At 43.6% G+C, this 24,349-nt stretch overlaps 1 protein-coding gene across 2 annotated transcripts in view; it reads left to right on the forward strand.

The window, feature by feature from the left end:
- Positions 1 to 24,349, forward strand: part of NRG2 (neuregulin 2) — an 82,256-nt gene that overhangs the window by 43,404 nt on the left and 14,503 nt on the right. For both annotated transcript variants that reach the window (XM_085236334.1, XM_085236335.1), the window contains 2 exons: positions 4,995 to 5,115; positions 14,835 to 14,911. In XM_085236334.1, the coding sequence (XP_085092460.1) occupies positions 4,995 to 5,115; positions 14,835 to 14,911 (198 nt within the window). The remainder of the gene's footprint in view (positions 1 to 4,994; positions 5,116 to 14,834; positions 14,912 to 24,349) is intronic.

Genomic DNA, 24,349 nt, shown 5'->3' on the forward strand with positions numbered 1-24,349 from the left:
GCTCAGAGAATTTAAAAGCCTAAATTTAGAGTCCAGAGCTGGAGGTGTGGTTGATAATTGAATGAAGCCTGCATGTATGCAGGCATGGTACTTTGAGGAGGATGTGCTGGAGATCTCATTGTCAATCTTCAGAGAGAGCTGTGCTATGTCTGTGTTGTGTTAGATCACATTCGTTGCTTATTTTGCACAGTGTATTTCTGAAGTAACCATTCTGCCTGCTACTGAAGGTGTGACGTTAGGACAGGCCATTACGACTCTAAAGGCACAGAAGGGAAGTCCATCTGTGAAAAGTAAAGCGTGGGTTGGAAGCTGACATCCCCTTGAAGAAGTAAGGCAATATGGCCAGCCTTTGGAGCAGGAGGCTATGTACCAGGGGATCTGCCTGATGGTCTGACTCCATCGTGTGGTCCTGTCACATTGCTTCTCTTCTTGGGCTTAAGCTCTCCAGCCTGCAAAGCATTTGTGATGGCACTAGCCCCGCTTTTTAAGTTGTTGAGCAGATCTCCTCACTAAAGTATCATGTTGCTGCTATTACAATTGGTGATGGAGATTTGGAAAAATAAAATCATGTGGTGCTAAAACATAGAGATAAACATACAAAAAAGCTTAGGAAGAGCTACTTCATAAAACTCGGGAGATCAGCTTGGAGAAGCAGCTGGTGGGGTTTTGATTATGCAGGACTTCATCCCTGCAGGACCTCTCCCTCAGAAACAGGCACTCCCTTGGTGCTTCTAAGTCTTTAAACTTGTTACGCGGTGAAACATGTGGACAGTCCATACAGAACATGTGCCTGTGTGGTTTTGATCAGCCATATCTGTTGCTCTCAGATGACTGTCCTGAAGTCTGGCATTTGTATTTTTGGGTGAACTTCTAGTCTGGCTTTTGATGCTCATGATCCCCACAGGAGATGGGAAGGCAACTTGAGCAGGATCTATTTCAGTAAAATGCAGGAGTAAATGCTGGAACTTTTCCAAATGAATAAACATACAGGAACACAAAGGAGCAGAATTTTTATGAGCTCTAGAGTCACTGATCCATTGCCAGGCAAGTCCTGGTCTGCGCAAGCCCTTCTGATTTTACGTGCAGATAGCAGCAATGAGCATCCAGCGTCCATTCACTTTTAGTGAGAGAAGAGAGTGCTGTAGCAAATGTACAAAAATCTGCCACTGAGAGAATGGTTAGGATCAACAGTCCCTCGTGTATTCATCAGTGTAAATCATGGATTTAGTGTGGCTCACTCTAGGATTACACTGCTACAGCTGAGGAATAGGTTGCCAGACACCTTCTCAGCCATGTTCCCCTGACAAGGAGTTGGATGAACTAGGTTGAGAGGAACCTCAGCAATTCTGTGTTTTATCAGTAAGTACATGAGGCATATACAGAGCAGGCAATCTGTATACACTCTCTGACCAGCTGAGTTCATATGTCTAACTGAATGTCTAAATATTGAGAGAATAAAGTGTCTGTACTCTATGAACTCACTAGTCAACATTATTAAAAAAAAAAAAAAAAAAAAAAGAGTAGTGAAACTATCTCTGTTTCCCTGCTTTCCTCGACAGTAGCTGGAGTTTGTGAAAAATTAACTGTAATTTATAGTCCAGGCTGCATTAATTAACCCTTTGGAGACTGAAGGCAGAATATTTCACTTGATTCCTGAGAACAGACTGACGAGCTGCCTGCAAAGCCTAAACAACATGCATGATATAAGTTGCATAAGATTCCTGGTATAACTACTGATGTCCTTTCTACTTGGAGAGGAGAGGAAAGGAGAGGAGTCATTCACAATCCTATCAGTCAAAGGCAGCTCTCTTTGCCCATCCTCACCTCCTTATCCCTCTCCTTTGCTTTCAGCCCCAGAACTGAGCCTGGCTGGAGACTTGCTGGGTGAGCTGCTCCAGGCTTTGCTCCAGCTTGCCAGAGCTTTGTGACCAGTTGGCCTGTGTGCTCACAGAGGCCCCTGTCTCAGGACTTGTCATACTTATTCCCACTGGTCTCATTGTACCACTTCTTTTCTGCAGCATTTTTAATGCACACTCTGTATTTCTTGCTCTTCATTTGTTGAAGTGCTTGGAGGAGGCAGCTGATACATGACCGATGTCACTGCACAAATCCTTTCCTTTTCTTCCACTACCTTCACGTGAGTCCCTTTTCACCCAGGTTGCAGCTAACATGCCATTTCTTGCTCCAAACCGCTCCCTGATCTACTCAGATCTCCATTTATCTCAGTAACATTATAACTTCCCAAGTTCTTTGGAGTAGACAGGGTTATGCTGGAATCTGAATGAAGACCTCATTCTACCACACCAGTCAGTGGGGAGTAAAATCTGCCTGATCTGACACGGCAATAAAGGTGCTGTAGTTGCAGAAAAAATCTCCCTGGGTCGCCAGGCACACCTGAGCGGTGTTTGGAGCAGAAGTGAATGCATGACTGCGGGTAAACTGCACATGGAACTCACTTTGCTGACATCAGTTACTGAGTTGCAGATGACTCAGGAGCCAGTATTTGCAAAGGTATTTCCAGTGGCTCAGGCTGATGAGGAAATACAGTTACACACCAAGTACAGTGGCGGAACGCTCGTGAGTCTGTGAATTATCCTGCTAGTGTGGTGGAAACCCACTGAAATCCCCCTTGGTCTCCATGCTTCGTGCTTCAAGGTGTTTCTCTGTGATGCGCAGCCCAGGGCGGCTGCAATGCAAACCAGTTGTGATTACATTTTCTGAGCAAGACGTTTTGTTTCTCGCTGCTCCTGCTCCCTGGATTGGCAGGTTCCTCACTAACTGTTCTTAGCTTCTGGCCCCATGGACGTGAAGTCCTGGCCTCAGCACTATCCCAGAGCAGTCAAGCCCCTTTGGAGGTTCTGCACTCACTGTTCCCATGGAGGACTGAGATTTCAGGGTTATTATCAATAAGGGTCTGCATTCAGTAGGTCTAATCTCAAAATGAACATTGGGAATTATTATGAACCCTGTGTGCATCCCTGGGCCCCACTTTACCTGCAGTTCTGGTCTCATCATCTCCAACAAGAAAAGTAGAAATAAAGATGGCACGAAAAGGATTACAACAAAGTAACCTGTGTGTAGGAGGCTACTGGATCATTGTGCTCTAGCTGGCAAAGAAGATGCTGCCTGTGCCAGCAAAGCCACAGGTAGCACAGGGGAAATGTGTGGAAACGAACACTCTTTTCTTCTGATGCAAGAGCTAGAAAGGGTCAGGTTTCAAAGAAGTAAATTGAGGTGTGCCTTTTCACATTGTGTACATAACACTGGAGTTCTTGTCACAAATAATGTGGATGCTACAAGATTAGATCTGTTCAAGCAGCTAGACACATTCATGGAAGAGAAATCCATCACAGGCACTGCGGCTGACTTGAGGTCCCCTGAGTTGCCCATTCTGGATGGTCAGAAGAAAACTGTCATTGCATGCTGATCTGCCCTTCCTTAAGCACTGCCTATTTGTCAGACCCTTGTCTGGGCTATTGTTTGACCAGTAGAGCTCAGCTTTTGTTCTGACAGCAGCTTGCATTTTATGACACCCTTCTCAACCAGAACCTGAGCTGACTACCTCTTTTTCTTAGCATTTGGAACATCTAGATTGTGAGAATATGATTTTGTGACTCAATTTTAACATACCTTGTGCTTTGCTGAAAGAAAAGACACAGAACTTGCAGAAAACGGGATTTAAGAAATAATGACTTTAACAAGGTGCTCCTAGGAGAACTGACCAACCACCTCTTTCTGACAGACACAGCTCTTGGGACATGCACAACACGCACTTCCCAAGCCTCATTCATGTTAGTCTCTTTTTAAATTCTGTTTAAAAGATGAAAATAGTTTATAATTGGATGAAAATCCTGTTATAATCCCAATCAGATGTAAGCATGGTGTAAAGTACTCAGCTGAAGGAGTGGCCTTGCAGAGTCTGTAGATGCTATCCTTTAGAGCTCCTCATCCCTGAACAAACAGTTCTCCACTGGTCATGGAAGTAATGTGCTGCTATAAAAATCATACAGCCTCATTACAAAGCCATTATGATGGTTTTGGTTTCTAGTTCCCATTAAACTGAATTGGAAGAGATCCCACTAAGATTAATTGGAAGGAAGAAGTGAATTTCCCTACAGAAGTTTGGGAGTTTTCATATTTCAGGGGTGTTTGTGGGGAATTCTTTGCAGTGTCGGTGGAATCATCTATCCTCAACTTCCATTTTATTTGTGCCTTACACGGCAGGAAGGCCATGGACGCTTTTGGAAAACCATCTGTACCCAGGGAACCTTGAGTTGTGCTTACTTCCTCCTCCTTAGCACAGACTGGGTCTGGCTGCCTTATCATGCCAGATTTCTGCTTCGTCTCTAGAAGCAGAACCAGAGGCACTACAGAGACATGCTCAGAAATAGGGAAGGAAGAGTTGTTTCTATTTGCACTGGACCTGTTCTGGGCACAGTGAGGGCATTTGCTTCATGAGCTGAAAAATCATTTCCTCTGGGAAATGTGGAGCAATCGAAGCATCCTCCTATTATTGAAGTGTCCTCTGCAGAATCTCTGGATCTTGGTCCAGCATTGTGATGCATATCAGGCCTCAGCAGCATGCCACCTGGCTTTGTGATTCTGAGAATGTGTTCGGGGCTTCCTAGCGCTGGTGCAGGATTTCATGCACATGAAAAAGAAGGACAAAGGAGAGCTGGGAAAGGGCACTTCTCCATACAGCTTACCAAAAGGATGATCTTGTCCTGACACGCTAGTAACTTGGAGCAGGGCAAGTCCTCAGCACCCCACTCACTCCGCCACCTCTTCTGGGAACAGTGAGGTCAAGTTGCAGCCCCAGCACCTGGAAAGATGAAGTATGTCTAAAGGCATGGGCTGAGGTCTGCAGCTCCAGGGTTTTTACTTTGGCAACTGAACTAATTAAAAATCATCTAAGAAAACAGAATTGCCCAACAAAGGAAATAACGTTATATCCTTTTTGTGTTTGTGTGTGTGTTGTTTTTTTTTTCCTGCAGTAACCACAACTCTCTCCTCCTGGTCTGGGCATGCTAGAAAATGCAACGAAACAGCCAAGTCCTATTGTGTCAATGGAGGAGTATGCTACTACATCGAAGGGATTAATCAGCTGTCTTGCAAGTAAGTGAGTGTAGTTCTTGTGTCAACATGCAAATTAAACTTGGCTGTGGGAGAGAAGACTTCTGTGCAACTGCAGGAGAGGTAGCTCTGAAATTCTGGCAATTGCAGTTTGAGCTGTGCGGGTTCAGAATGGGAATCTAGAAGGGTGAGGGAAGGGGAAGAAGGTTCCTATTTTCTTTTTTGTGTGAGTACCACTGCTGTTCCTGACGTCTCCTTCTTTTCTTAGATGAATACACCTGTCCTGGCTGTTCCCTTTCTCCCCTTTCCCTCTGCAGCTTCAGGGAAGGTCAGGTTCCAAAGCTCCTTGCCCTCAGTTGACACCTCCTGTCCTCTGAGCAGAAGGACACAGCCACCTGAGGGGTGCCTGGCAGAGACCTGCCTTTTATCCTCCCCAAATCTGCTTCTCATGGGCCCAGAAAAAAGTTTAGCACACAGCTCTTCACTATTGTGTGCTTACCTATGTAATGGGCTGTGGGGTTGTTTATTGTTGCCCTTCAAATACTAAAATCCGAAAGAACAGAAAAATAGCAAGGAGAAGCATTATGTATACTTACAATGAAATTTCTTGGTGGGATTAAAGTGGAGCTGCATAGTCTGAGGAATGTGGAACAGGATGTGAGAGCTTTTCACCTCTGGTTCAAACTTATCCCAGTTAAAAAGCCCAACAGCATCTTGGTTCACCCTCCAAACCTGATGTGGATGAGAGTACAGTCTGATTCAGTGCTGGAGATGGATTTACCCAAGCCATTGCACATCTCTGTCTGCCCCTGGGCTCCTGTGGAGTAAGCCTGATCTGGTGCCCTGGGAGTGGAACTTGATGGCTTGTGCCCAGCCACTGAGTGAGATGAGGCAGTGCCCAGCCTGGCTGCTGAGCTCAGGAGTTTTGTAGTCAGCATCAAAGCACAACAGGCACCACTATGCCCAGCTTGGGGAAGCCCAGAGCTGATGGTTTTCTTCCAGACACCTCTGAGTGTCACCTCTGCCAAAGATATTTACATCTGTGGATCTCAGCCTAGTTCCACTACCACTGCACAGTGTGATGCTTGCTAGACAACTTGCCTCCTCAGGCTTTGTAGGATGAATCTGAACAGAGCCATCACCTCTCCTGTAAGGGCTGTGAGCTGGACTACGCTTAGCACAACTCCCCTCCACTCTTGGTACTCCAACTGTTTTGGCAGGAGTAGGAAAAGCCATATGGAAACGCATTCTGCTGAGCTCTTGTGTTCTTACTTTCCAGTGAAGGATCAGGTATAGTGGGAAAGACATGGTATCAGCAGTTTCTCCCAGTTCTCCCAGGCTTAGCTCTTCTGACACGAAGAGAGATGCGTAGGACAGAAACCAGTTACTGTGGTCCCTCGACACTTTCCATGTGTATGAGATGAGAGCAGCCCTTCTACACCAAAGAGCTGTGTTTTAGATAGCTGTCACTGCCTTTGATGTCTCTGTGGCACTGTAAGTTCATTGTGACAGCATCCCCCACTGAAACATGAGGGAAGACACAGACACTATTCCAGTGTTGGTGCAGCCCCATGAGGTCCCAATAATTCCAGTGTTCCCATGCTTGGGAGGGCTCATCCCTTTGAGCCTAGAGGAGCGTATGGTCCAACATCTCTCTCTGAGCAAAGTGCTGGTGCCAAAAACATAGATCTCAGGGCTATTTCTTTTTGAAAAAACTTGAATCCAGAAAAGACTTTCAGATCAGATAAATTACTAATTATAGCAAGAGTTACCTGAGGCCCTGCCGCATGCAGATATAATCTTGAGGCTCTATTATTCCTCATGAAGGATAGACATGGTAATTATGAAGTGTCTTCAGCAGAAAGACTGATTTAACCAAGGTAATTCCTGCCCTGTGAAGAAACAGTCTACCTTCAAAAGGGGCTGCTACGACAGCTGATGAGCTCAGTGACAAATTCCATCAAGGTTTTATGTGCTATGCAAAACAGACATAAATTATCTCATGTAATTTGGAAGTCATAATTTCCTACTTGCAAATGGTAAAAAGATTTGTTTCTGATGGGTCCAGAGATACCTGCTGATACTGCTAAAACCAGATGGGAACTGAGTTGGTGGATGTGGAAGGGCAGCAAATGCTAACCGAAAGAAGGTGTTTGAAGATCTGCACTGTCACTACTCATCTGCCAGAGAAGACAGTTCTGCATTAACAGGAGCCCAGGGGACCCAAGTGCTTTCCATGCAGAGCAGTCATTTCTGATCCTACATCTTGAGGAAATGTCTGGATGTTCATTCTCCTTTAGTGTTTCTGTCATCAAACAGTAGACTGAAGATAAAAATCCTGGATTTTGAAGTGATAAAATTTAGAGTTTCTGGGACTCCAGTAATGTATAGTTATAGAGAAATGCAAAAGTGTTTGAACTTTTGAATATATGAACACTGCATTTCTCTTAAAATGACTTCCCTAATAACTTGGAGCATTCTTGTGAAGGCTGATGATGGATAAGATGACTTCAGTGTTGCCTGCCTGTGAACTAGCAAAGTAGCCAAGTGCTGAAATATTTCACAGCTTCCTTGTTGCACCAAGGCAAGAGATCAGCTGCCCTGTGTGAAAGATGCAGTGATTTGGATTCAAAGAGGAAGAAAGAGAAGGAGGAAAAGATGCAGGCTTTGACTTGCATTTCTCAACTCTGTACCATGGGAGCCAGCCACACCATCGCTCTGAGATGTGGGCATGGAGGATATTGTTAGGTCCTTCTGCATACAGCCTCTTCAGACGCCTTGGTGCAGAGATTAGACAAGAGCCACGTGAGTCTCTTGTGCCAGCCATGACATATCTACCCATACGCTGTTCCAATTGTGCTATTCTGGTTAGAGTGATCAGAGCCTTGAGGGTCTTCTGGCACTGTATGCTGTCTTGCAGTCTTCCTTCACCAAGTGCTAAGGAGATTCCAGCTTGCCTGGCCTTCGTGTGATACTACTGGTTTTTCACTGCGTTCAGAAGACAGAATTTTAATGAGTTCTTGTTCACTACCTGTCATCATTCTGTAATCACAAGCAGATTTCATTGAAGATCCTTGCTGTGGCTGTTATGCCTGGCACTCTGGAGCGAAAAAAAGAGCAGCTGGATTCTCAAATGATTTCTTCTGAAGTGGCTTATACTTATTTTGTTACAGATATTGCCTAAATTGGCAGCTAGCCTCTTAGTATTATTTTTTAGCAGGCTTCCCAGAAATACATTCCTCTTGGTCTTTTAAATTCTGAGGAACAAACAGAAGCTCATCTTTTGCCTGCAAACTCACCTCCTCTCTCCCTTTTCAATACACTTCATCTAGACTTTGGAGAATGCAGTTTCTTAACCAGGGAAAAGCCCACAACGGAATTGGAGCTGTGCCAGGCAGTGTGTCTGTTTTGGATTGTGTGCTTGCATAAATCAGTCCTTAATTTGAAGTAAATTCTACACATGCTCGTGTTAAAGGATACTCAAATATGATACAATCTGTGTTTTTATGCACACCCTGCAAACAGACCGCCTGGAAGTTAGATGGGAGAAGTCTGATCTGACTTGGATATTCTACAAATTTGAGGCATAAACCCAGAAATCTACTGAGCCACACACATACAGAATTGGTTCAACAGCCTTAGAAGATTAAAGAGCTCAGGCTCTTGTTGTCAGAAAAATTTCTTGACCTTTCTCCAGACCATTTTGCTCAGAGAGGCCTTAGAAGGTGTACGGACTGGCTTCTCACTGTAACAGCAGGGAAGCTGCGAGTTTGAGTAGAGCAAATTGCAGTGCCTGCAGACGGGATGCATGCAAGCAATTTTCAAGAGCTGGGACACAAATAGAGATGTTGTGTCCAACTGAACTCAGTGCTTGGGAAGGTTTGCAGCCTTTGACTGTGGGCTTGCCTCCATCCTGGAGCCTGTTAGGTTCTTGGCACAACTTGGAGCAGCTTTGAGGCATCTCTAATCTGTTATCACTGAGTGCCAGGTCCTACAGGATTGGGCTAGTGTATATGTTACAGCAGAAATACTCTTCTTCCCATTTTGGTCTTGGCACACATCATCTTCAGTAGGGGTCTTCTGAGCCAAGCAAAGAAACAAACAACTCTCTGCTGCACAGCTCTCCTCTGCTAAATGATTCTTTAGTGTGTTTAATGCAGTTGAAGAGGCTGGTACTCTAGGGCAGGACCTTAGTAAACTGTGTAGAATTAAAAGACATAAAGAGCTTTAAGAGACGACCTCCACCCCCATGATCAGGCCGTACAGGTTGTGTTCGCAGGAGTCAGGTTGAAGGATTCCCAGATGCTGACTTTCTGGGTGTGGGCTGTCTACATTTAACAAAATTACATGTTCACTGAAGAGCTCACAGTGTTGAGCTAGGGGTGAAAATCACCATATACTATTCCAAGTCTGCTGGATCAGCCAGGACTAGTTTATTATGCTTTGTATACTGTTTATCTTGGGTAATGAGATCAGGTACCTTTCAAGTGTTCAAGTGGTCATTCTATGCATCCAGTTCAATGCATTCCCTTTAATGCACACGTAACTATAGCAGACCCTTGAGAACATTCAGAGTGTGGAAACTGATCCTTCAACAGCAAGGCTCAGTGAAGACAACAGTGTTGATCCCACTGAGCTCCCATAGCTTGATTGGAGTTGCACTGCACTATCTTCAAGGAGTGGATCTCCCTGTGGTTTGGACTCTACTATACAGCAAACATGCCTTGATTAGCTGCTCTGAATAAGGCCTCTGCATTTATTCTGGTTGCTTTCTTTTCTACTCATTAGTGGTTTTGTGGAGTCCAAGTGTTTTGTGGCTCTCTAAGAGCCTGATATCTGGGACTGGTCAGGGGACAATGACAGAACTGTCTTCTTTTTCAGCCCTTTGCACAAATAGGCAACATGCTTGAGACATTTCTCCATTTCCTTTTATCAGTGCATTGTGTCCTTCTGCTACAGCTTCTCCTTATCTTGTTATTTTGATGCACCTGCTTGTTTACATTCTTTTGTAGCATGGATTGCATTATGAGAGCTACCACATTTGGCATAAGTGAGGGTGTAAAGGAAATGGACCAACACTTGCAAGATTTAAGTCAACAGCTGTGCTTCCAGCAGGAATATTATTTTAATTATTTGTTTGATTAATAATTAAATAATAATCAACAATAGTCATTGCTCTGCCCTGTTTCAAGGTAAAGTGACAAAATTTTTCAATGAATCATTTAGACCATTTTGGTTTGTAATTTTTGAGATGCTTTATTTGGCTGATGATTGCATATTTTTACCATGTAAATTAACTGAAATTCATCCTGAACTCAAGAGAAGACCTTTATGGATTTTTTGAAATGTGGAAAAAAAAAAATACTAAAAAATCTCAACAATTCAAGGAACTGGTCAAAACTGACTGAACTTCTGTTTTCCAGTAACAACAGAAGTTAAATAGAAAAATTCCTGACCAGTTTTGTTGATAGCATTTGCAAGTAGGAAAGTTTGATATGTAGCAAGTGGAAAATTGTTCTTAATTATCATTTAACTTGTTAGGCACAGAGGGATGAAGTCAAGCAAGGCAGTCTTGGGTATTCTTCACAAAGGCTAGGAAGGGGGCAAGTTGCTGTCTTTGAAATGTTGCTGCAGCCTTACAAGCCTTGCAAGACTGTTCTTACAGACACAACTTTACCCACTTCCCTTCTCAAAAGGAGGAGCGTGCTGGGCCTCTGCGAGGCTGGTGAGTGGACTAGGTAGTCCAAAGATACTATTGGAAGGAACAGTTCGCCATTCATTCTGCTGGCATAACCAGCCCAAATCACCTGGCTAGAGTCAGATGTGTAGGAAGAAGGATGCCATGATAAAAGACCATTGCATGACTTTTGGTCTTAGGAAGCCTTAACTTTCAGGTGTGTCACTCAGATCTTATGTTTAGCTGCTGAAGAGGAGCTGCCCACAGACCTGTAGTACAGGAAACAGCAGATTCTGCATGCAGAAAGGGTGCCTTCCATTTGCTCTGCTTGTCTAGAATGGGAGACTCATGTGCTACAGCTGGAAATTTCTTTCCTAGATGTCACAGCTGGAGAAGTGATAATAAATAACAAATCTTCACGTTCACCAGCCTAGGAGTATCAGACAAACAAGGGACCATGGGCAATGCATATTTTCAAAGTTATCTTGGTCACTCATGCTGCCAGCAAACTTACTTCTGGGAAATCAGGACCCAAAGGAGAGAGAACTGCATTTGCGGCTTCTGAGCAGTCTCATAATGCACACCTTCTGCATGGGATTGCTAGGGAAGCACATCATTTTGACAGCCTGGGAGGTGACAAAAGGTGTTCATGTTTATGAGAGCTACTTTTCTGTCACTTTTCCTTGTGCTGATTCACTAACAACTAAAGATGAAAAACCTGAGCTGTCCTAGACAGGGAAATGACTGTTATCTATTCCCTTCTATCTAGAAAGTTCTTTTCCCCTCCCATGCTAAGCTGATGGCTGAGATCTAAGGATGGACTATATGGTAGCTGTCATGGCATCAAAGCTTGTTTGACACATTTCCGTTCTGTTTTTTCACTTCTCACCAATTTGTTTTTCTGGGTTTTATTTTCTTCCACCATTTTTCAATTGATTTTCAGTCTTTCCCTAGTGGCATGCAACTTCAGTCACGTTCAAGTTCTAGCCGTGGCTGAAATCTTGCAAATGTGCATCTGAGGCAGTTTTAGCTCCCTTCGGACAAAATGTCTGTTTCCTTTGCTGGGTAAGACATCTGCTTCATTCATGACCTCCCTCCAGGGTGCCCATGGCACACACATGAACTGAATCTCAGATCACAGACAAATAGTCAGAACATTCTAAGCTAAACTGGATGTCCTTGAAGACTGCTCATTGACTTCATGAGTGTCAGTGATGATGAATAAACTTACAAAAGGATTGGGAAGACAACATCTGTTTTGGCTGTTTTGTTCAAACTCCAGTGCAGTCTTTTAAAGGCTTCTCTAAAATCAGCTTCACCAGGGCTGTCCTTGTGAGTCTTCATCACCAAATTGCCTCTTTGATTGTCGGCAGGGCATCTTCACTCTACTCCTAGTACCAGCTTCCTCCATTACAAGGAAAGTCAACAGGCCTTTTGATGGTAATCCCTTGGAGCTGGCACCCTGATTTGAAATGACATTACCACTATGCTTACCTTTCCTGGACTCCAGGATGAACATCCAAGAATCACATTTAATAAAAAAAAAGGGTAATTTTCTTCAAAGATATTTGCCTGACCAAGGAATCAAATCTCCAGTTTCAGAAGCAGCATGGACGCTGAGAAACCCTTGTATGTCTAGGCAGCACAATGAAGCTTCATGCAGAGCTGTGCCCTTAAGCATCCCTCAAGCAGGTTGGAGTATGTAAATATCCCAGCACACTGTTACGTGGATATGTTAACACAGCAACCAAAGACAATGTCGCACAGAAAATAAAATGGGTTATGAGCAGTGAGGATGCCCCAACTTTGCTCAATGCAGATATACCAAAACTGCAACAAAAACCAACATGAAATCGAGTACAAAACCCACTTCAGTCATGCAGGCCCTTTCAGAGCTTTCTTCTGTGAGAGGGACAACTACTGAAATGCCCCCCAGATGTGGGGCACCTTACCTTTGAGAACTGGGAAATTCATTCCTTAGAGGAAAGACAGACAGGTTTGGAGCCTTTTGCTATATCTTGTACACGTTGGATCATGCAGCATTCAGAGGTGTATCTGTAAGTCCCATACAAGCATCACAATTCACCCTGAGCTCAAGATACCTCTGAGTAGCAGCTGGTTGTCCTCAATGACCTACTTTAGGAGCCTGTGACAGTGATGTATCAGTGTACCAGCAAGTGCCTCCGACTTTTCCCTAAGAATGTTAGCACAGGTCTCCAGGCAGAGGTTAGACCTCTGTGCATAGGGTGAGTTCTTCCAGTCATGGCCATGCCAGAGCTGAGAGATCTTTTTGCTCTGGCCTGCCTTGTGCCCAGCCACGTGGCACTTCTTCGAGTACAGCCAACAAGCTCTTTCCAAGTCCTCAGCTGACCCTCACCTCTCGTATTTTGAGGGGAGCCCTCCAGCTCAGAGAAGTCTGTATCCTTGCTGGCCTGACAGTTGGGTTCTGTGCCCTAGGGCCTGTACAGATGACATTGGCACTGAGAGCTTTTCACACCTCCTTCCATGTCATGATTCTTACCTGTGTGTGTTCACAATGAGGAAGAACTACTGAAAATGAAAGTTTTCTTCATTTCTCCATCTCTGACTCTATCTCTCTTCACATGAGAAATAAATAATTGCTGAAAAACGCTGCCTGTGTTCCATTAAATAGGGAGAAACAAAAGTTCCTCTCTCTTCTTGGCTTCTTTTATTGCCGCTGAAGTTGCATATCCATAACATGCCATCTAAACGTAAATCTGGCAAGAAGAACAAATGCTACTGTAGCCCTTGAGCAACAGCACAGGACTGATCTGCCAACACGCTTTTGAACTGCAAAGCTTTGATCATATTAAACATCACAGAGTTTGAAACCATCACTTCCTCCTCTCTTTGCTGTGCCACAGATTGGGAGCAGACATTCATGTCCCTGTGGCAGACTGGGTCACACCTGCAGGGCTGGGACTTGCACTGGGACCTGGGCCTGTCCCACTGCACCCAGCGGGTGTGTACGCTGGGCCCGCTCACCTGGCACTGTGCTGAGGCTGCTCTGGCTGTCTGCTGTCCCTCGCACTGGATAGGCAAGGAGTTTAGCCGTTGCCTCAGCTTCAGGGCTCCAGTCCTCGCTTCTGAAGAGCATTTTGGGCTCTTTTTTGGCCAGCTGGGACCTGAGGCCTAGGTGAGGGATGGGCACAGCACAGTCGAGGTTGAGGGAAGTCTGACAACAAGATGCAAAGCCCTCAGAACTGCTTGCTCCAGGAAGTTGGAAAGCATGTTAAAATACTTGGTATTATGAAGAAACCCTATGAAGCTCAGAGGAAGGAGAGTTTGGTCAGAAGGGTGGGGTAGGCAGGTAGGGATGGGACATGGAGAAAGGTAGGGATAAACTTAGAGGGACTGTCCAAGAAGTCATGCTGAAAGATGTGAAGTAAGGGAGGGAGATCAGCTCCAGGGAAAGAGGTGTTTGGACACCCACTGCTGAGCTCCCATCACTTCCCAGCCCCGTGAGCTGGCACATCCCGGCCCATCTCCTCATGGTGACTGGGATAGCCTGCAAGAGCCTTGCAGCCGGGCAGTGCATGCGGCTTGTTCTGGCTCAGCTTTCTTCTCTGTCCCTTTCTCTCTGTTAACACAGAGATTCTGCATGTGCTTTCTCTCTAACCGCAATGCAGCCATTCTCCCTGGAGCACTCTGTGAGTCTTTCCAGGGGCAGTAACATGAAGACGCTTGCCCCACACAACGCTTGCTGTCGCCTGAGCAGTTGCTCACAGCTCTGTGGTGCTCCTTGCCGGTCTTGTCTAGATAGTGGCTGCAAGTAGCATCCCACCCATCTCGATCTTCCTACCATCTGGTGCTTCTAGCAGGTGAGAAGGAAGGAGACAGGCAGATGAAGAAAGAAGGGGTTTTGCTGGTGGCTTGAAGATCCAGGTCTAGAATAAAGCTGCAATGCTAATATCACAGGTGCCTGGTTAAAGCAAAGCAGAAAGTAAATACGCGCGTGAAGCATTTATTTTTTCCATTCATCACAATGCACTTTTTATTTTTGACCTTAGCCTCAAGAATGGTGCCAGACATGTTCTGTGATTTCTCCCCTTTTCCCCTCCAGATGTCCAAATGGATTCTTCGGACAGAGATGTTTGGAGAAACTGCCTTTGCGATTGTACATGCCAGATCCTAAGCAAAGTATGTTTGAAGACAAAAAATGCACCACACTACTTAAAACCTCCTGGGCACAGCGGTGGATGTAGAGTGGTCTAGTCAGGGATGGCTCTTGGTGTCAGCTTTGGGCTAGGGCTTAGGGCTGCAGGTAAGGGCGCAGGATGAAAGCAGACAGATAGGAGTTGTGAAAGGGATTAGAAAAGGGCCTCAGTTTGCTCTGTCTGGGTGTCATTTTGCTATCTTGTTTCTTTCTTTCTGGTTTTCTTTCTTTCGGTAGGTGTCCGATCGAATTCACAGGAGACCGGTGTCAGCATTTCGCAATGGTCAGCTTCTCCAGTATGTCTCTTTCTACTTCTCTCTCTCCCTGGTTATTGTAGCTCTGTGTCATGTCCTTAAAGCAGGTTCTTCTGTTCTCCAACAGCCCTCTTCCAGTCTTGTGCACTCCCAGCTCTGCTTGACCCTTAAGAGGAGCTGTGATCGTTGCCAAGAGGAGAACCTGGGCTCTTGCTATCTTCCCATTTGTTAGAATGGGTTCTGCTTTCATTTCTGATTGAATTTAAAGTTGCTTGCTCTTTTCATGCAAAACACAACTAAGGCACAAGGTTATTGTGGTGTGCTGTGTAAGAACAGTCTTGCGTGATAAATTGTATCTGCTGGCCCTGCTGTCTCAACACAGACTATGTGGCGCAGTGCAAGAGATCTGTGTTTTTCCTATGACTCTTGCAGTTTGGGTGTGTGAGTCTCTCTGTACCAACTGCAGAAAACACGAGGGCAGTACTGAAATTTCCCTTGTGCTGAGGATGTGTTTTTTGTTTCCAGAAGTTAAACTGAGCATTAAATCCTGTTCAGATGAGATTGTAAGAGTATGGCTCCAGGTAGGGCAGAACATAGGATGCATGCCTGGAGTACAAAAGACCATGTTGGACACTGCCATGGTCTCAGGGCTTCCTCCCTGCAATGCCATGTAGCGTATGGACAAAATCTGCTGATTAGGCGTCTCCAACCATATCCATCCTGGACACGGAGATGGTCCCATCTCTCCTCATGGGTTGGATAGCCGTGCATGTGGGGCGGTGTCTAACTACAGTGCCGATCCCTTAACTTCGTATGCAGTGAATGTAAGTACCCTACAAGCCTTCCCAGTGTCTGGTTCTCAGTTCTTATGTTCTCTGCATCTCCAGAGATGCCTCATTTGCTCATTTTGTTCAGTGCAGATAGTTTTTGACAGATTAATATTCAGACAGTGTCCCAGCACCAGTGGGATCCTTGTGTGGGTAAGGTCTGACCTGAAATGTGATGCAGCGCTGAGCCTGCAGTTACAGCAGAGTGACCTCTGTGTACACCCTGTCTCTGTGCTAGCCATTGGGACCACAACAAATGGTGGTTTTAAAGAGAGGCTTTTTGAAAAAAAGCCACAGAAGAGGCCTTAATTAGTGGGAACCAGAGGAAGAAAGACCTCTCCATGATATCTCCTTGACTGTCAGTGTTGCCTCTGTTACCTCTCAAGAAATCCTGCAGTCCTTGTCCTGAACTGGCAGTAGCAAGAGTCTCATTAGCACATACTAATAGCTGGCTAGGGCTTGCATTAAGCTCTTCTACAGAGTATACAGGCAAGACATTAATGGGCTTTGAAGCCCTTGGGACAGCTTGATTTTTTACATTGCCTTTTGTTTCAAATTGGCTTCCAAAGTTGAAACCTTCATTGATTTATTTTTTTCAGACAAAAACATCTAAGTAAGGTTGTTGTTTTTTTTTTAATGACTCACCAAAAATTTTGTTTTGATATTTAACCCGATGCAGAAGGGTTTCTTTTCCACTTTGGATCCCACAGTGTCAGGGGCCCCAGCTGCAGACGATATTGGGATGCTCACCTGCTGAATCTGATTTGTAGAGTGCTTCATGAGATGATGTCCAACACAGTTAGGTGTTATTGCTACTGTGCTGCAAAAACAGAATGGGTGAACACGAGTTTTATGTCAGAAAACTGCTTTTTCAGAACATTAATAGTGATAGGAAACAGCATGCATTTTTACCCCAGCCTGCAGAATCCAGCTTTTTATGGGAATGAGATTTATTTAAAATTTATTTATATGTTAGAGGAACAGTGCCAACTTTAAAGCTGACACATGTACATTTTCTTGCCTCTATTCTTTTTTAACCACAGGATAGTAAGTTAAAAACAGCTTAACAATCCAGCTTACCTGTCTGAACTTGGATAAAAATCATCTAAGATGATTCATATGTGTTTATAGCTGATTTCACTTTCAGGTCACAGTTGGGTAATATACGTAGCAGCTATAATGCAGCAAAGAATGCACTGAACTTGCCATTCTTCCTATTAGGAAAGGCATTTCACTTGAGTCTGGGTTGTGTGAGTGCTTATTTTCTACTTCAAACAATAATTAGGGCACAGTAGAAGTTGCTGTTGCTCTGTAATTCGCTCTGTTCTTTGTCCCATATGGGTTCTGACAGGTCAAAATTTGAAATGCTTTGAATGAAGTTCAGTCATTTCCATTGGAAATAAAAGAGCTCTGACCTGATTGTTGTTTTGGGAACACTGCCAGCACTTGAAAGATACTTAAATAGTAAGTAATGACACCTACTCTGGTGTTGTATTAAATATATTTGGAGTGTTTTATATTTTCAGGCCTAGATGGAAGGCTCCTGCCTCTTTAACATAAACATTAAATAATACATATTCTGTAGGTATATCTCAAATCTGTGACAGAGCCTCTGAAAAGTAAACTGCATGTAATGCACAATTCTGAAACAATGTGGCAGATACTTAGCTGAATTTGGGCTAGAGCAGGAGGTGGTTGCTGTCTTAGCAGCATCATGCTGGATGTTGTGCATCTTCCTTCTGGGCGCAGCTTCCTGTCTTACCAGTTTGAACCCTTAATCAGATTTTGCACAGGAAAAAAAAACAACAAATGTTGTCCAGTGTTTCTCATTGTCTGCTTGGAAGTTTGCTTTGAAGGTTTCTTTTCCTCTGATTATCAGAAATTCCTGCTAAATTACTGTAGTTACAAAGATGAAAGATGTATTTAGATTGGTTTTCTTGCATGTGACAATTCTCTGTGTTGCTATTGAAATCACAAGACGAAGCGCCCACTGCTGGACATATTCTGTGCAATGTACCCACTGTGTGAAAATGTTCAATATGGTCTTTTTTCCTATGTTGTGCTCGCACTATTGCTATTTTCTAAGAGATTGGTACAGAGGAACTCACTGTGAATTGTATTATTGGGGTATCCTGGAGACATCCCACTCTGTCCTGACTCAGGCCTTATTTGATTGAATAGCATTTACCTTTGGTAGGAATTTGCAACAGCTGAAGTCAAATGATAATCTCAGTGATTGGTTCCTATCTGCTTGTAAGGAGTGTACATTTCATTTTGCTTGCACTGTCGTGCAAATATACTGGGAAATGTGTGGAGATACTACAGAAAAGAAAAAAAAGGAAAAGAAAAAAAAAAGAGAAGTATGCTAGAGCAGCTATTTATCTGCAAAGATGGATGCATTGTGCAAACAGACAACGCTGTCCTGGCCTAGCCAGGAGCATTTCTCAGCAGAGCTGTGGTACCCGACTCAGCTCTTGCAGCCTGCCTGTGTCAATTTGTCTCCCTGATGATCTGCTTCAGCAGGACTCATACCTTGAGGAGCTGTAAGCAGACACATTTATTTTGTGAAGCAGTGGCTGAGCACACATAGACAGCTGATTACCAGTGGCTGGGCAGTGACCTGCTAACTTGCACCAGCACAGATACAGGTGTTGGAGACACTGACACTTAGTATCACACATCTAGTAAGTGTGGGCAAAGACTTAGGAAACTCAAAAGGTTTACCTTGTTTATCATAGGTCAGGTTTATGACGGTATGACAGATGGCTTTGTCACTTTGATAAAAACAGAAAACCCACCAGAAGATACAAGGGAAGAGGAATGTCAAAGAAAATAATTGCGCATTCACTAAGGTTAAAAAAGGTGAAAGGTACATATGTGAGAAGAAAATAATTGCCCTGATGCTGCTTGAAGTCTGCTTAGATCCCTTATGCTTATATGAAATTCCACTGGCCTCAATGGGTCTCTGCACTCTCCTCCATCCACATATATGGAGCTGACAGATCAGGGTTGGAAAATCATGTTAAGGCTTTAAGTAGCCAGTAGGAAGAAAGCCTTACAGAGGCTATAAAATATAACTGAGGGACATTAAAGAAATATTTAATTTAGACTGAAGAGGAATTAATTGCTGTGAACAAACCAGACAGTGACAGTCTGCAATTGCTCTACAAGAGAAGAGTGCTGCGGAAAATGAGAACACAGAGAATTATTTCCATAGATTCTGAGTCATTAAATCATCTTACTAAGATATTTTTCACATCAGATTTGGCATATTTCTGTCTCCACACAGTTATAGTTTCATATATAATTAATATAGTGCATTGTACATACGGTGTACGCATACAGATGTTCTATAAAGTCATATCACAGGCTAGTTTCAGTAGTTAGATCTTGTACTTGTGTATCTATGATGAAACTATAGAGCTGAGAGCCTGTAACTCCAGAATGTGTCCTAAGCCAGAAATCTTCCCTGACCCTGGCCACTGGGATTGCAGTGTGCAGGGGAAGAGGAATCAGCTGTACCAGTAGCCCAAGTTCACGTCATGAACTCTTCTTCTGACCCCTTTTTCTTCATGCCCCCCCTGTTTGCATTGCAACAACAATGAAGCCAGACCCTCATTATTTTTTCAGTGAGCTTTCAGACATCTTTGTTAGAGGTTTGAATCTAAACCTGTGCTCTGGGCTACCTTTCTGGTATACCTTTATATACCTGCTGGCACTCAAGCATGTGGATATAGCTAATTTAACAGCAGTGGTGGTATCGGGATGAGAGTCCCATCCTTTAAAGGAGCTGAGGGTGGTGAGCACAAATTCATAGGTTTAGCTGTCAGAGGTCTCTCCCAGAGCCTTGAGTGCAGGATGAGCTGCATGAGAGATCACGTGTATCTTTGTATGGCTGTCCTTGCACTAGTGAAAATGAAATTTCACATCATGCTGTTGAACCACAGCCTTAGTGAATCCATATCACTAGTAACCAGGGACTGTTTTGCAACTTCAGTGGTTGCAAAATCTATTCTGAGATTAACAGCTCTGAGCTTGGGATCAGAATTCTGCTTTCACATGTGACTGTCCAGTGTCTGCTGACACCAGAGCCGTGCCTGAAGCCTGTGGGCATTCCATGCAAGGGGATTCTTTCCTTGGAGAGTATCTGGATTTGCATGGAACTGTGATTTCCCTGTACTGGGACACCTATAGAAATGGTTCTTCTCTGTCCTCACTTTTATTTTAGAGGACGAAATTATTTTAGGGACTGTATGAAAATACTACTGTTTGTCCCTCTTTCATTTCTTAAGCAATTAGGTACACATTTTTTTCCATTTCTATCTTGTTGGTGTTCTTCAGCACAGAGCTTCCCTGGAAAAAAAAACAAGCAATGTTGGAGGGTTCTCACACAGGCAGTACACTTGCTTAGTAAAACCTTTTGATCTGCTTAGAATCCCTTCCTTTTCACTTCTCTTACTTTGCTATCTCACCTACCAGAGGACCTCCTGGGGTTGTGGTCTTTGCCTTTGCAGTCAGATCTTCATCTCTGCTTGCCCACGTGGGTGAAAAGTTCAGTAACACCACAAGAAAGGTCAGGAAGTCTTTCTGATGTGAGACTTTCTAGCGCATTCTGGAGACTCACCGAATTGACCACTCTCTCCTGGGCTTCATAGGCACAACTGTATCCTGCAGCAATTTCCAGAAGATAGTAGCTTGTCTGAAGTCATTCTTTCATTTCAGAAATGTGCTTTATTTTTAAAGTGGTGCTGACAACAGAATTTCATAGCTGCCTGTTGTACATAAGGCAGTATTTGTAGTTCAGCTTTGTCTTCTACAAGAAGCTTTTCAGGCCTTTGTGAAACCCTGCTGCTGTTTACTAGTAAATTAGCAGGCCTTGCGCTGGCTGGTTGTAAAGGTCTTGGAAAACACATTGCAGCTATTTTATTTCTGAAGGCACAGAGATACCGAAAATTAAACACTGTTAACGCCAACACTTCTCCTAAGTCTTCACATTTGGATTTTTTCCATCAGAGATTTATAGAAAAATTTAAAAACTTGGGATGTAGTTTAATATCTATGCCAATCTCTTGTCTGTAAAATCTGAAATTAAATCTTAATGTTGCTATTTATTCATTTCCCAAAGTCATTGTCACTGATCAAGAGGAGAAATGCCCTCCCATTCATACATTTAGTGAAATACTTTCATTTTCTATTTTCCATTTTTTCTAATTAAAGCTGAAGTCTGTAGCCTGCCAGGAAACATCCTGGAACAGAGCTGATATTCTTATCTGATGTAATCTAGCATGTTCTCCACTTTTATCCCATATTTCATATTGGTTTCTTTACAAATTTGATTTTAATTCATAGTTGGAGTCTTCCCACTAGCTTGCTTAGGAAGTGCAGAGCAGCATTTTCTGCTACTCCCTGAGAGAACAGGGCTTCCTAAGAGGAGCAAGAGAGCTGCACTTGCTGCATGGCACTCAGTGTCGTCATCTGGAAACAGGCATGAGAAGAGCTTGATCTGAGAAGTCAGTGTCTTGCAGATGCAGAATATCTTGTCATGTCTACTTGCAGTGAGCACTGATAGGAAAATCATCCTCGGTGCCCAGCTTTATGTGTCCTAGGCTCCCTAACTGTAGCCATCAGAGTTTAGTGTACCTCCTGATCAGTTTTCTGTGTGTCAGGACATTTTCTTACAGACATTACAGATTCCTTCCAAGAATAGTTGACAAAAATGGGCATTTCCAAGATGAGAACCACCGTATGTTCTTAACCATGCAGTGCAATGCCTCTGGCTATGATACGTGTAATGATCTCAGCAACACAATTTCTGTGCTACCATAAAATATTTCCTGCAGATCAGACATCTGAGTCTTCTCTTCAGTCATTCTTATAAGGAAGTTAAGTTCATAGATCACTTCCAGCCAGAAAACCATAAACTGTTTCTACTTGCAGTGTCTGGATAAGGCTGCCTTCTCCCCACTGTCTACTTTGTAAGTTTCTCAGCTCCAAGCAGTTTTCCTGTCTGGAAACACAGTCGTGTTAATACAACAGCACGCAAACCAGCTCTAAAGGCGCCAAGTGACCAGGTGTTGAAACAGAGCAGTATAGGTTTATAGGGTGAGAGACTTCTTACTTTCCTTAGGTACAGTGCAATTCACTCTGAAGTCACCAGGATACAACTGCAAGTGTGTTGGCGACTTGCAAAAATGATCCTTTTTGGAATGTTTACTCCTCACATCGCCACCTGACACTGACGTGAGGTGTCTCTGGGAGTAGATGGATGAACACCCCACTTTGCACTCTTCTGGGACTAATGGAAGGTCGAGACCTGAATTCCAGCTTCTCTCTTCATTCATGCAGCAGCAGTTTTGTACCTGCTGATTGCAATATGAGAATGATAATCAGAAGAACACTTCCTTCTTTTTTTAACCTACCTTTCTGTTTCCTCCTCAACCTCTCACTCATCTGAACCCTAAAACAATATGAAGCAATATTTCTAGTTCCACAAACATTCTGCAGCTTCCCTTTAATAACATGATAGCTTCTGACCACTTAATTACAGTGTAATTACTACTCTGTGGTGTGGCTGGCTAATAACAGGGTGTTTGTGGTTTATCGTAACAGGATTATTCCTCTGCCCTGGACTGCAGTACAGGTTACCCTTGGGGATCTCCTAAAGTTCATTACTTGCTAATCCACAGAAGCTTGTCAGTACACTATTGTTACATATCTTGACTCCTGAGACCACCGAGTAATTTTTATTCATACAGTACTGGACAAACTAAATGGCTGTACAGTTTATGGAAGGTTCATAGACTACTCAGAGAGCTCATGCAATGTCCAGCCCTTAAGTCATGTGCAGCGTCCTTGGTTCCCAGCATCGTGGGACTGCTCCCAGATGAATTCTGGAGGAAGCCTACACCAGGATGTAGCAAACAGTGGGCAAAGTGAGGTGGGCTGATGGTAGGACTTGATGATCTTAGAGGTCTTTTCCAGCCTTAATGATTCTGTGATTCAATGATTCTCTTGTCAGTACAGTTTATTAGTAGTAATCTTTCTGGTCCTCAGAAGTTACTCCACTTTGTTTCATGCCCTGAGCATACTATGTGACTCAGAGAGCTCAGAGAGCTTGGGTCTGGGGGGTTTGAGATGGAATGACGTGTACGATAGCTACAGATCTTAACTGAATTCTTAAGCAATCAGAAGTTCACGTAGGCACAGGTCCTGTTTTCACAGCCATTTTGCTAAGTCTTCTTCTTAATCATCCTATAAATCTACAATTCAGTGACGCCCATCTTGTCTTGAATTCTTACTCATGTAAAGATATTTTATTTTAGAAGTTTTTTTTCTGTTGATCTTTTGAAGGAGATGAAACACACTCTAGAACATAACATAGTCACAAAGTCTCCATGCATCAGGTAGGTCTTCTGCCCAACAAGAAAAAATCAATAGGTCCATAACGTACTTATCCTACTTAGAGCACCTAAATCCAACTGAATTTTTGCTTTCGATCCACTTCAGCTGAATTTTATTACCTGGAGGAGTCCAGTACAAGATCCTGCATCACCTGGATGTTCAGGAAGCTCTACTTAGAACAGCTGAGTGGTACCGGTCTGAGATGGGATCCAATCTTAATCCCACACAGATGTGCTGAAGCTGAAATGAAAAGCATGAAAATGAAGGATTTTTGTCATCTTTCATGTATTTTCCCTTTTTCCCATCTTCAACTCTCCCATGCTTGCTGCTTTTCTCTGTTGGATGGCCTTCTCTCATATTTACAGCAGTTTGGTGTTAGAATATTTCCAGACTACTAGTCTGGTCTCCTTTGAGATCAACACGGAAGAGTCTAGTGTAGCTTACAGGCACAAGCAATAGCACAAATACTGCAAAGTAATGCATTTCAGAGGCGACTAGATACTCTTTCTTTTACACTGACGGCTGCTTGAGGAAGAATGGATTCTATCTCAAGCTCAGCATTTCCAGAAAGCTTCAACAGGTATAAATGTGACATGATTTTTCAATAAACTTGTCCTTGTTTCAACTGGTTTGGGAAATCTCAGGTGAGGGTGCTCAGCCATAGCTACTTGTCACTGGCCTTGGATCTTGTTTGGAGTTCAGATAGAGGGTTGATGATACGAGAAAAATAATATGTAGAGCTGAGTGCTGTCTCACAGTAATTGATTTGTGTGTTAGCCTCTGGCTATATTGATTCCACTGGAGCTTGTCCTGAGGGACTTGGAGTTCTAGCATGCATTAGTCTGTCTGCATAGATGGGATTCATTTGATTATAGCTATCCCAGAGGCTGGAATGCAATACACTTCCCTACTGCAACCACCTTTACAAGCACGGAGTGGC

The sequence above is a fragment of the Meleagris gallopavo genome, chromosome 15 (assembly GCF_905368555.1).
Source record: "Meleagris gallopavo chromosome 15, MGAL_WU_HG_1.1, whole genome shotgun sequence".
NCBI classification, from domain to species: domain Eukaryota; kingdom Metazoa; phylum Chordata; class Aves; order Galliformes; family Phasianidae; genus Meleagris; species Meleagris gallopavo.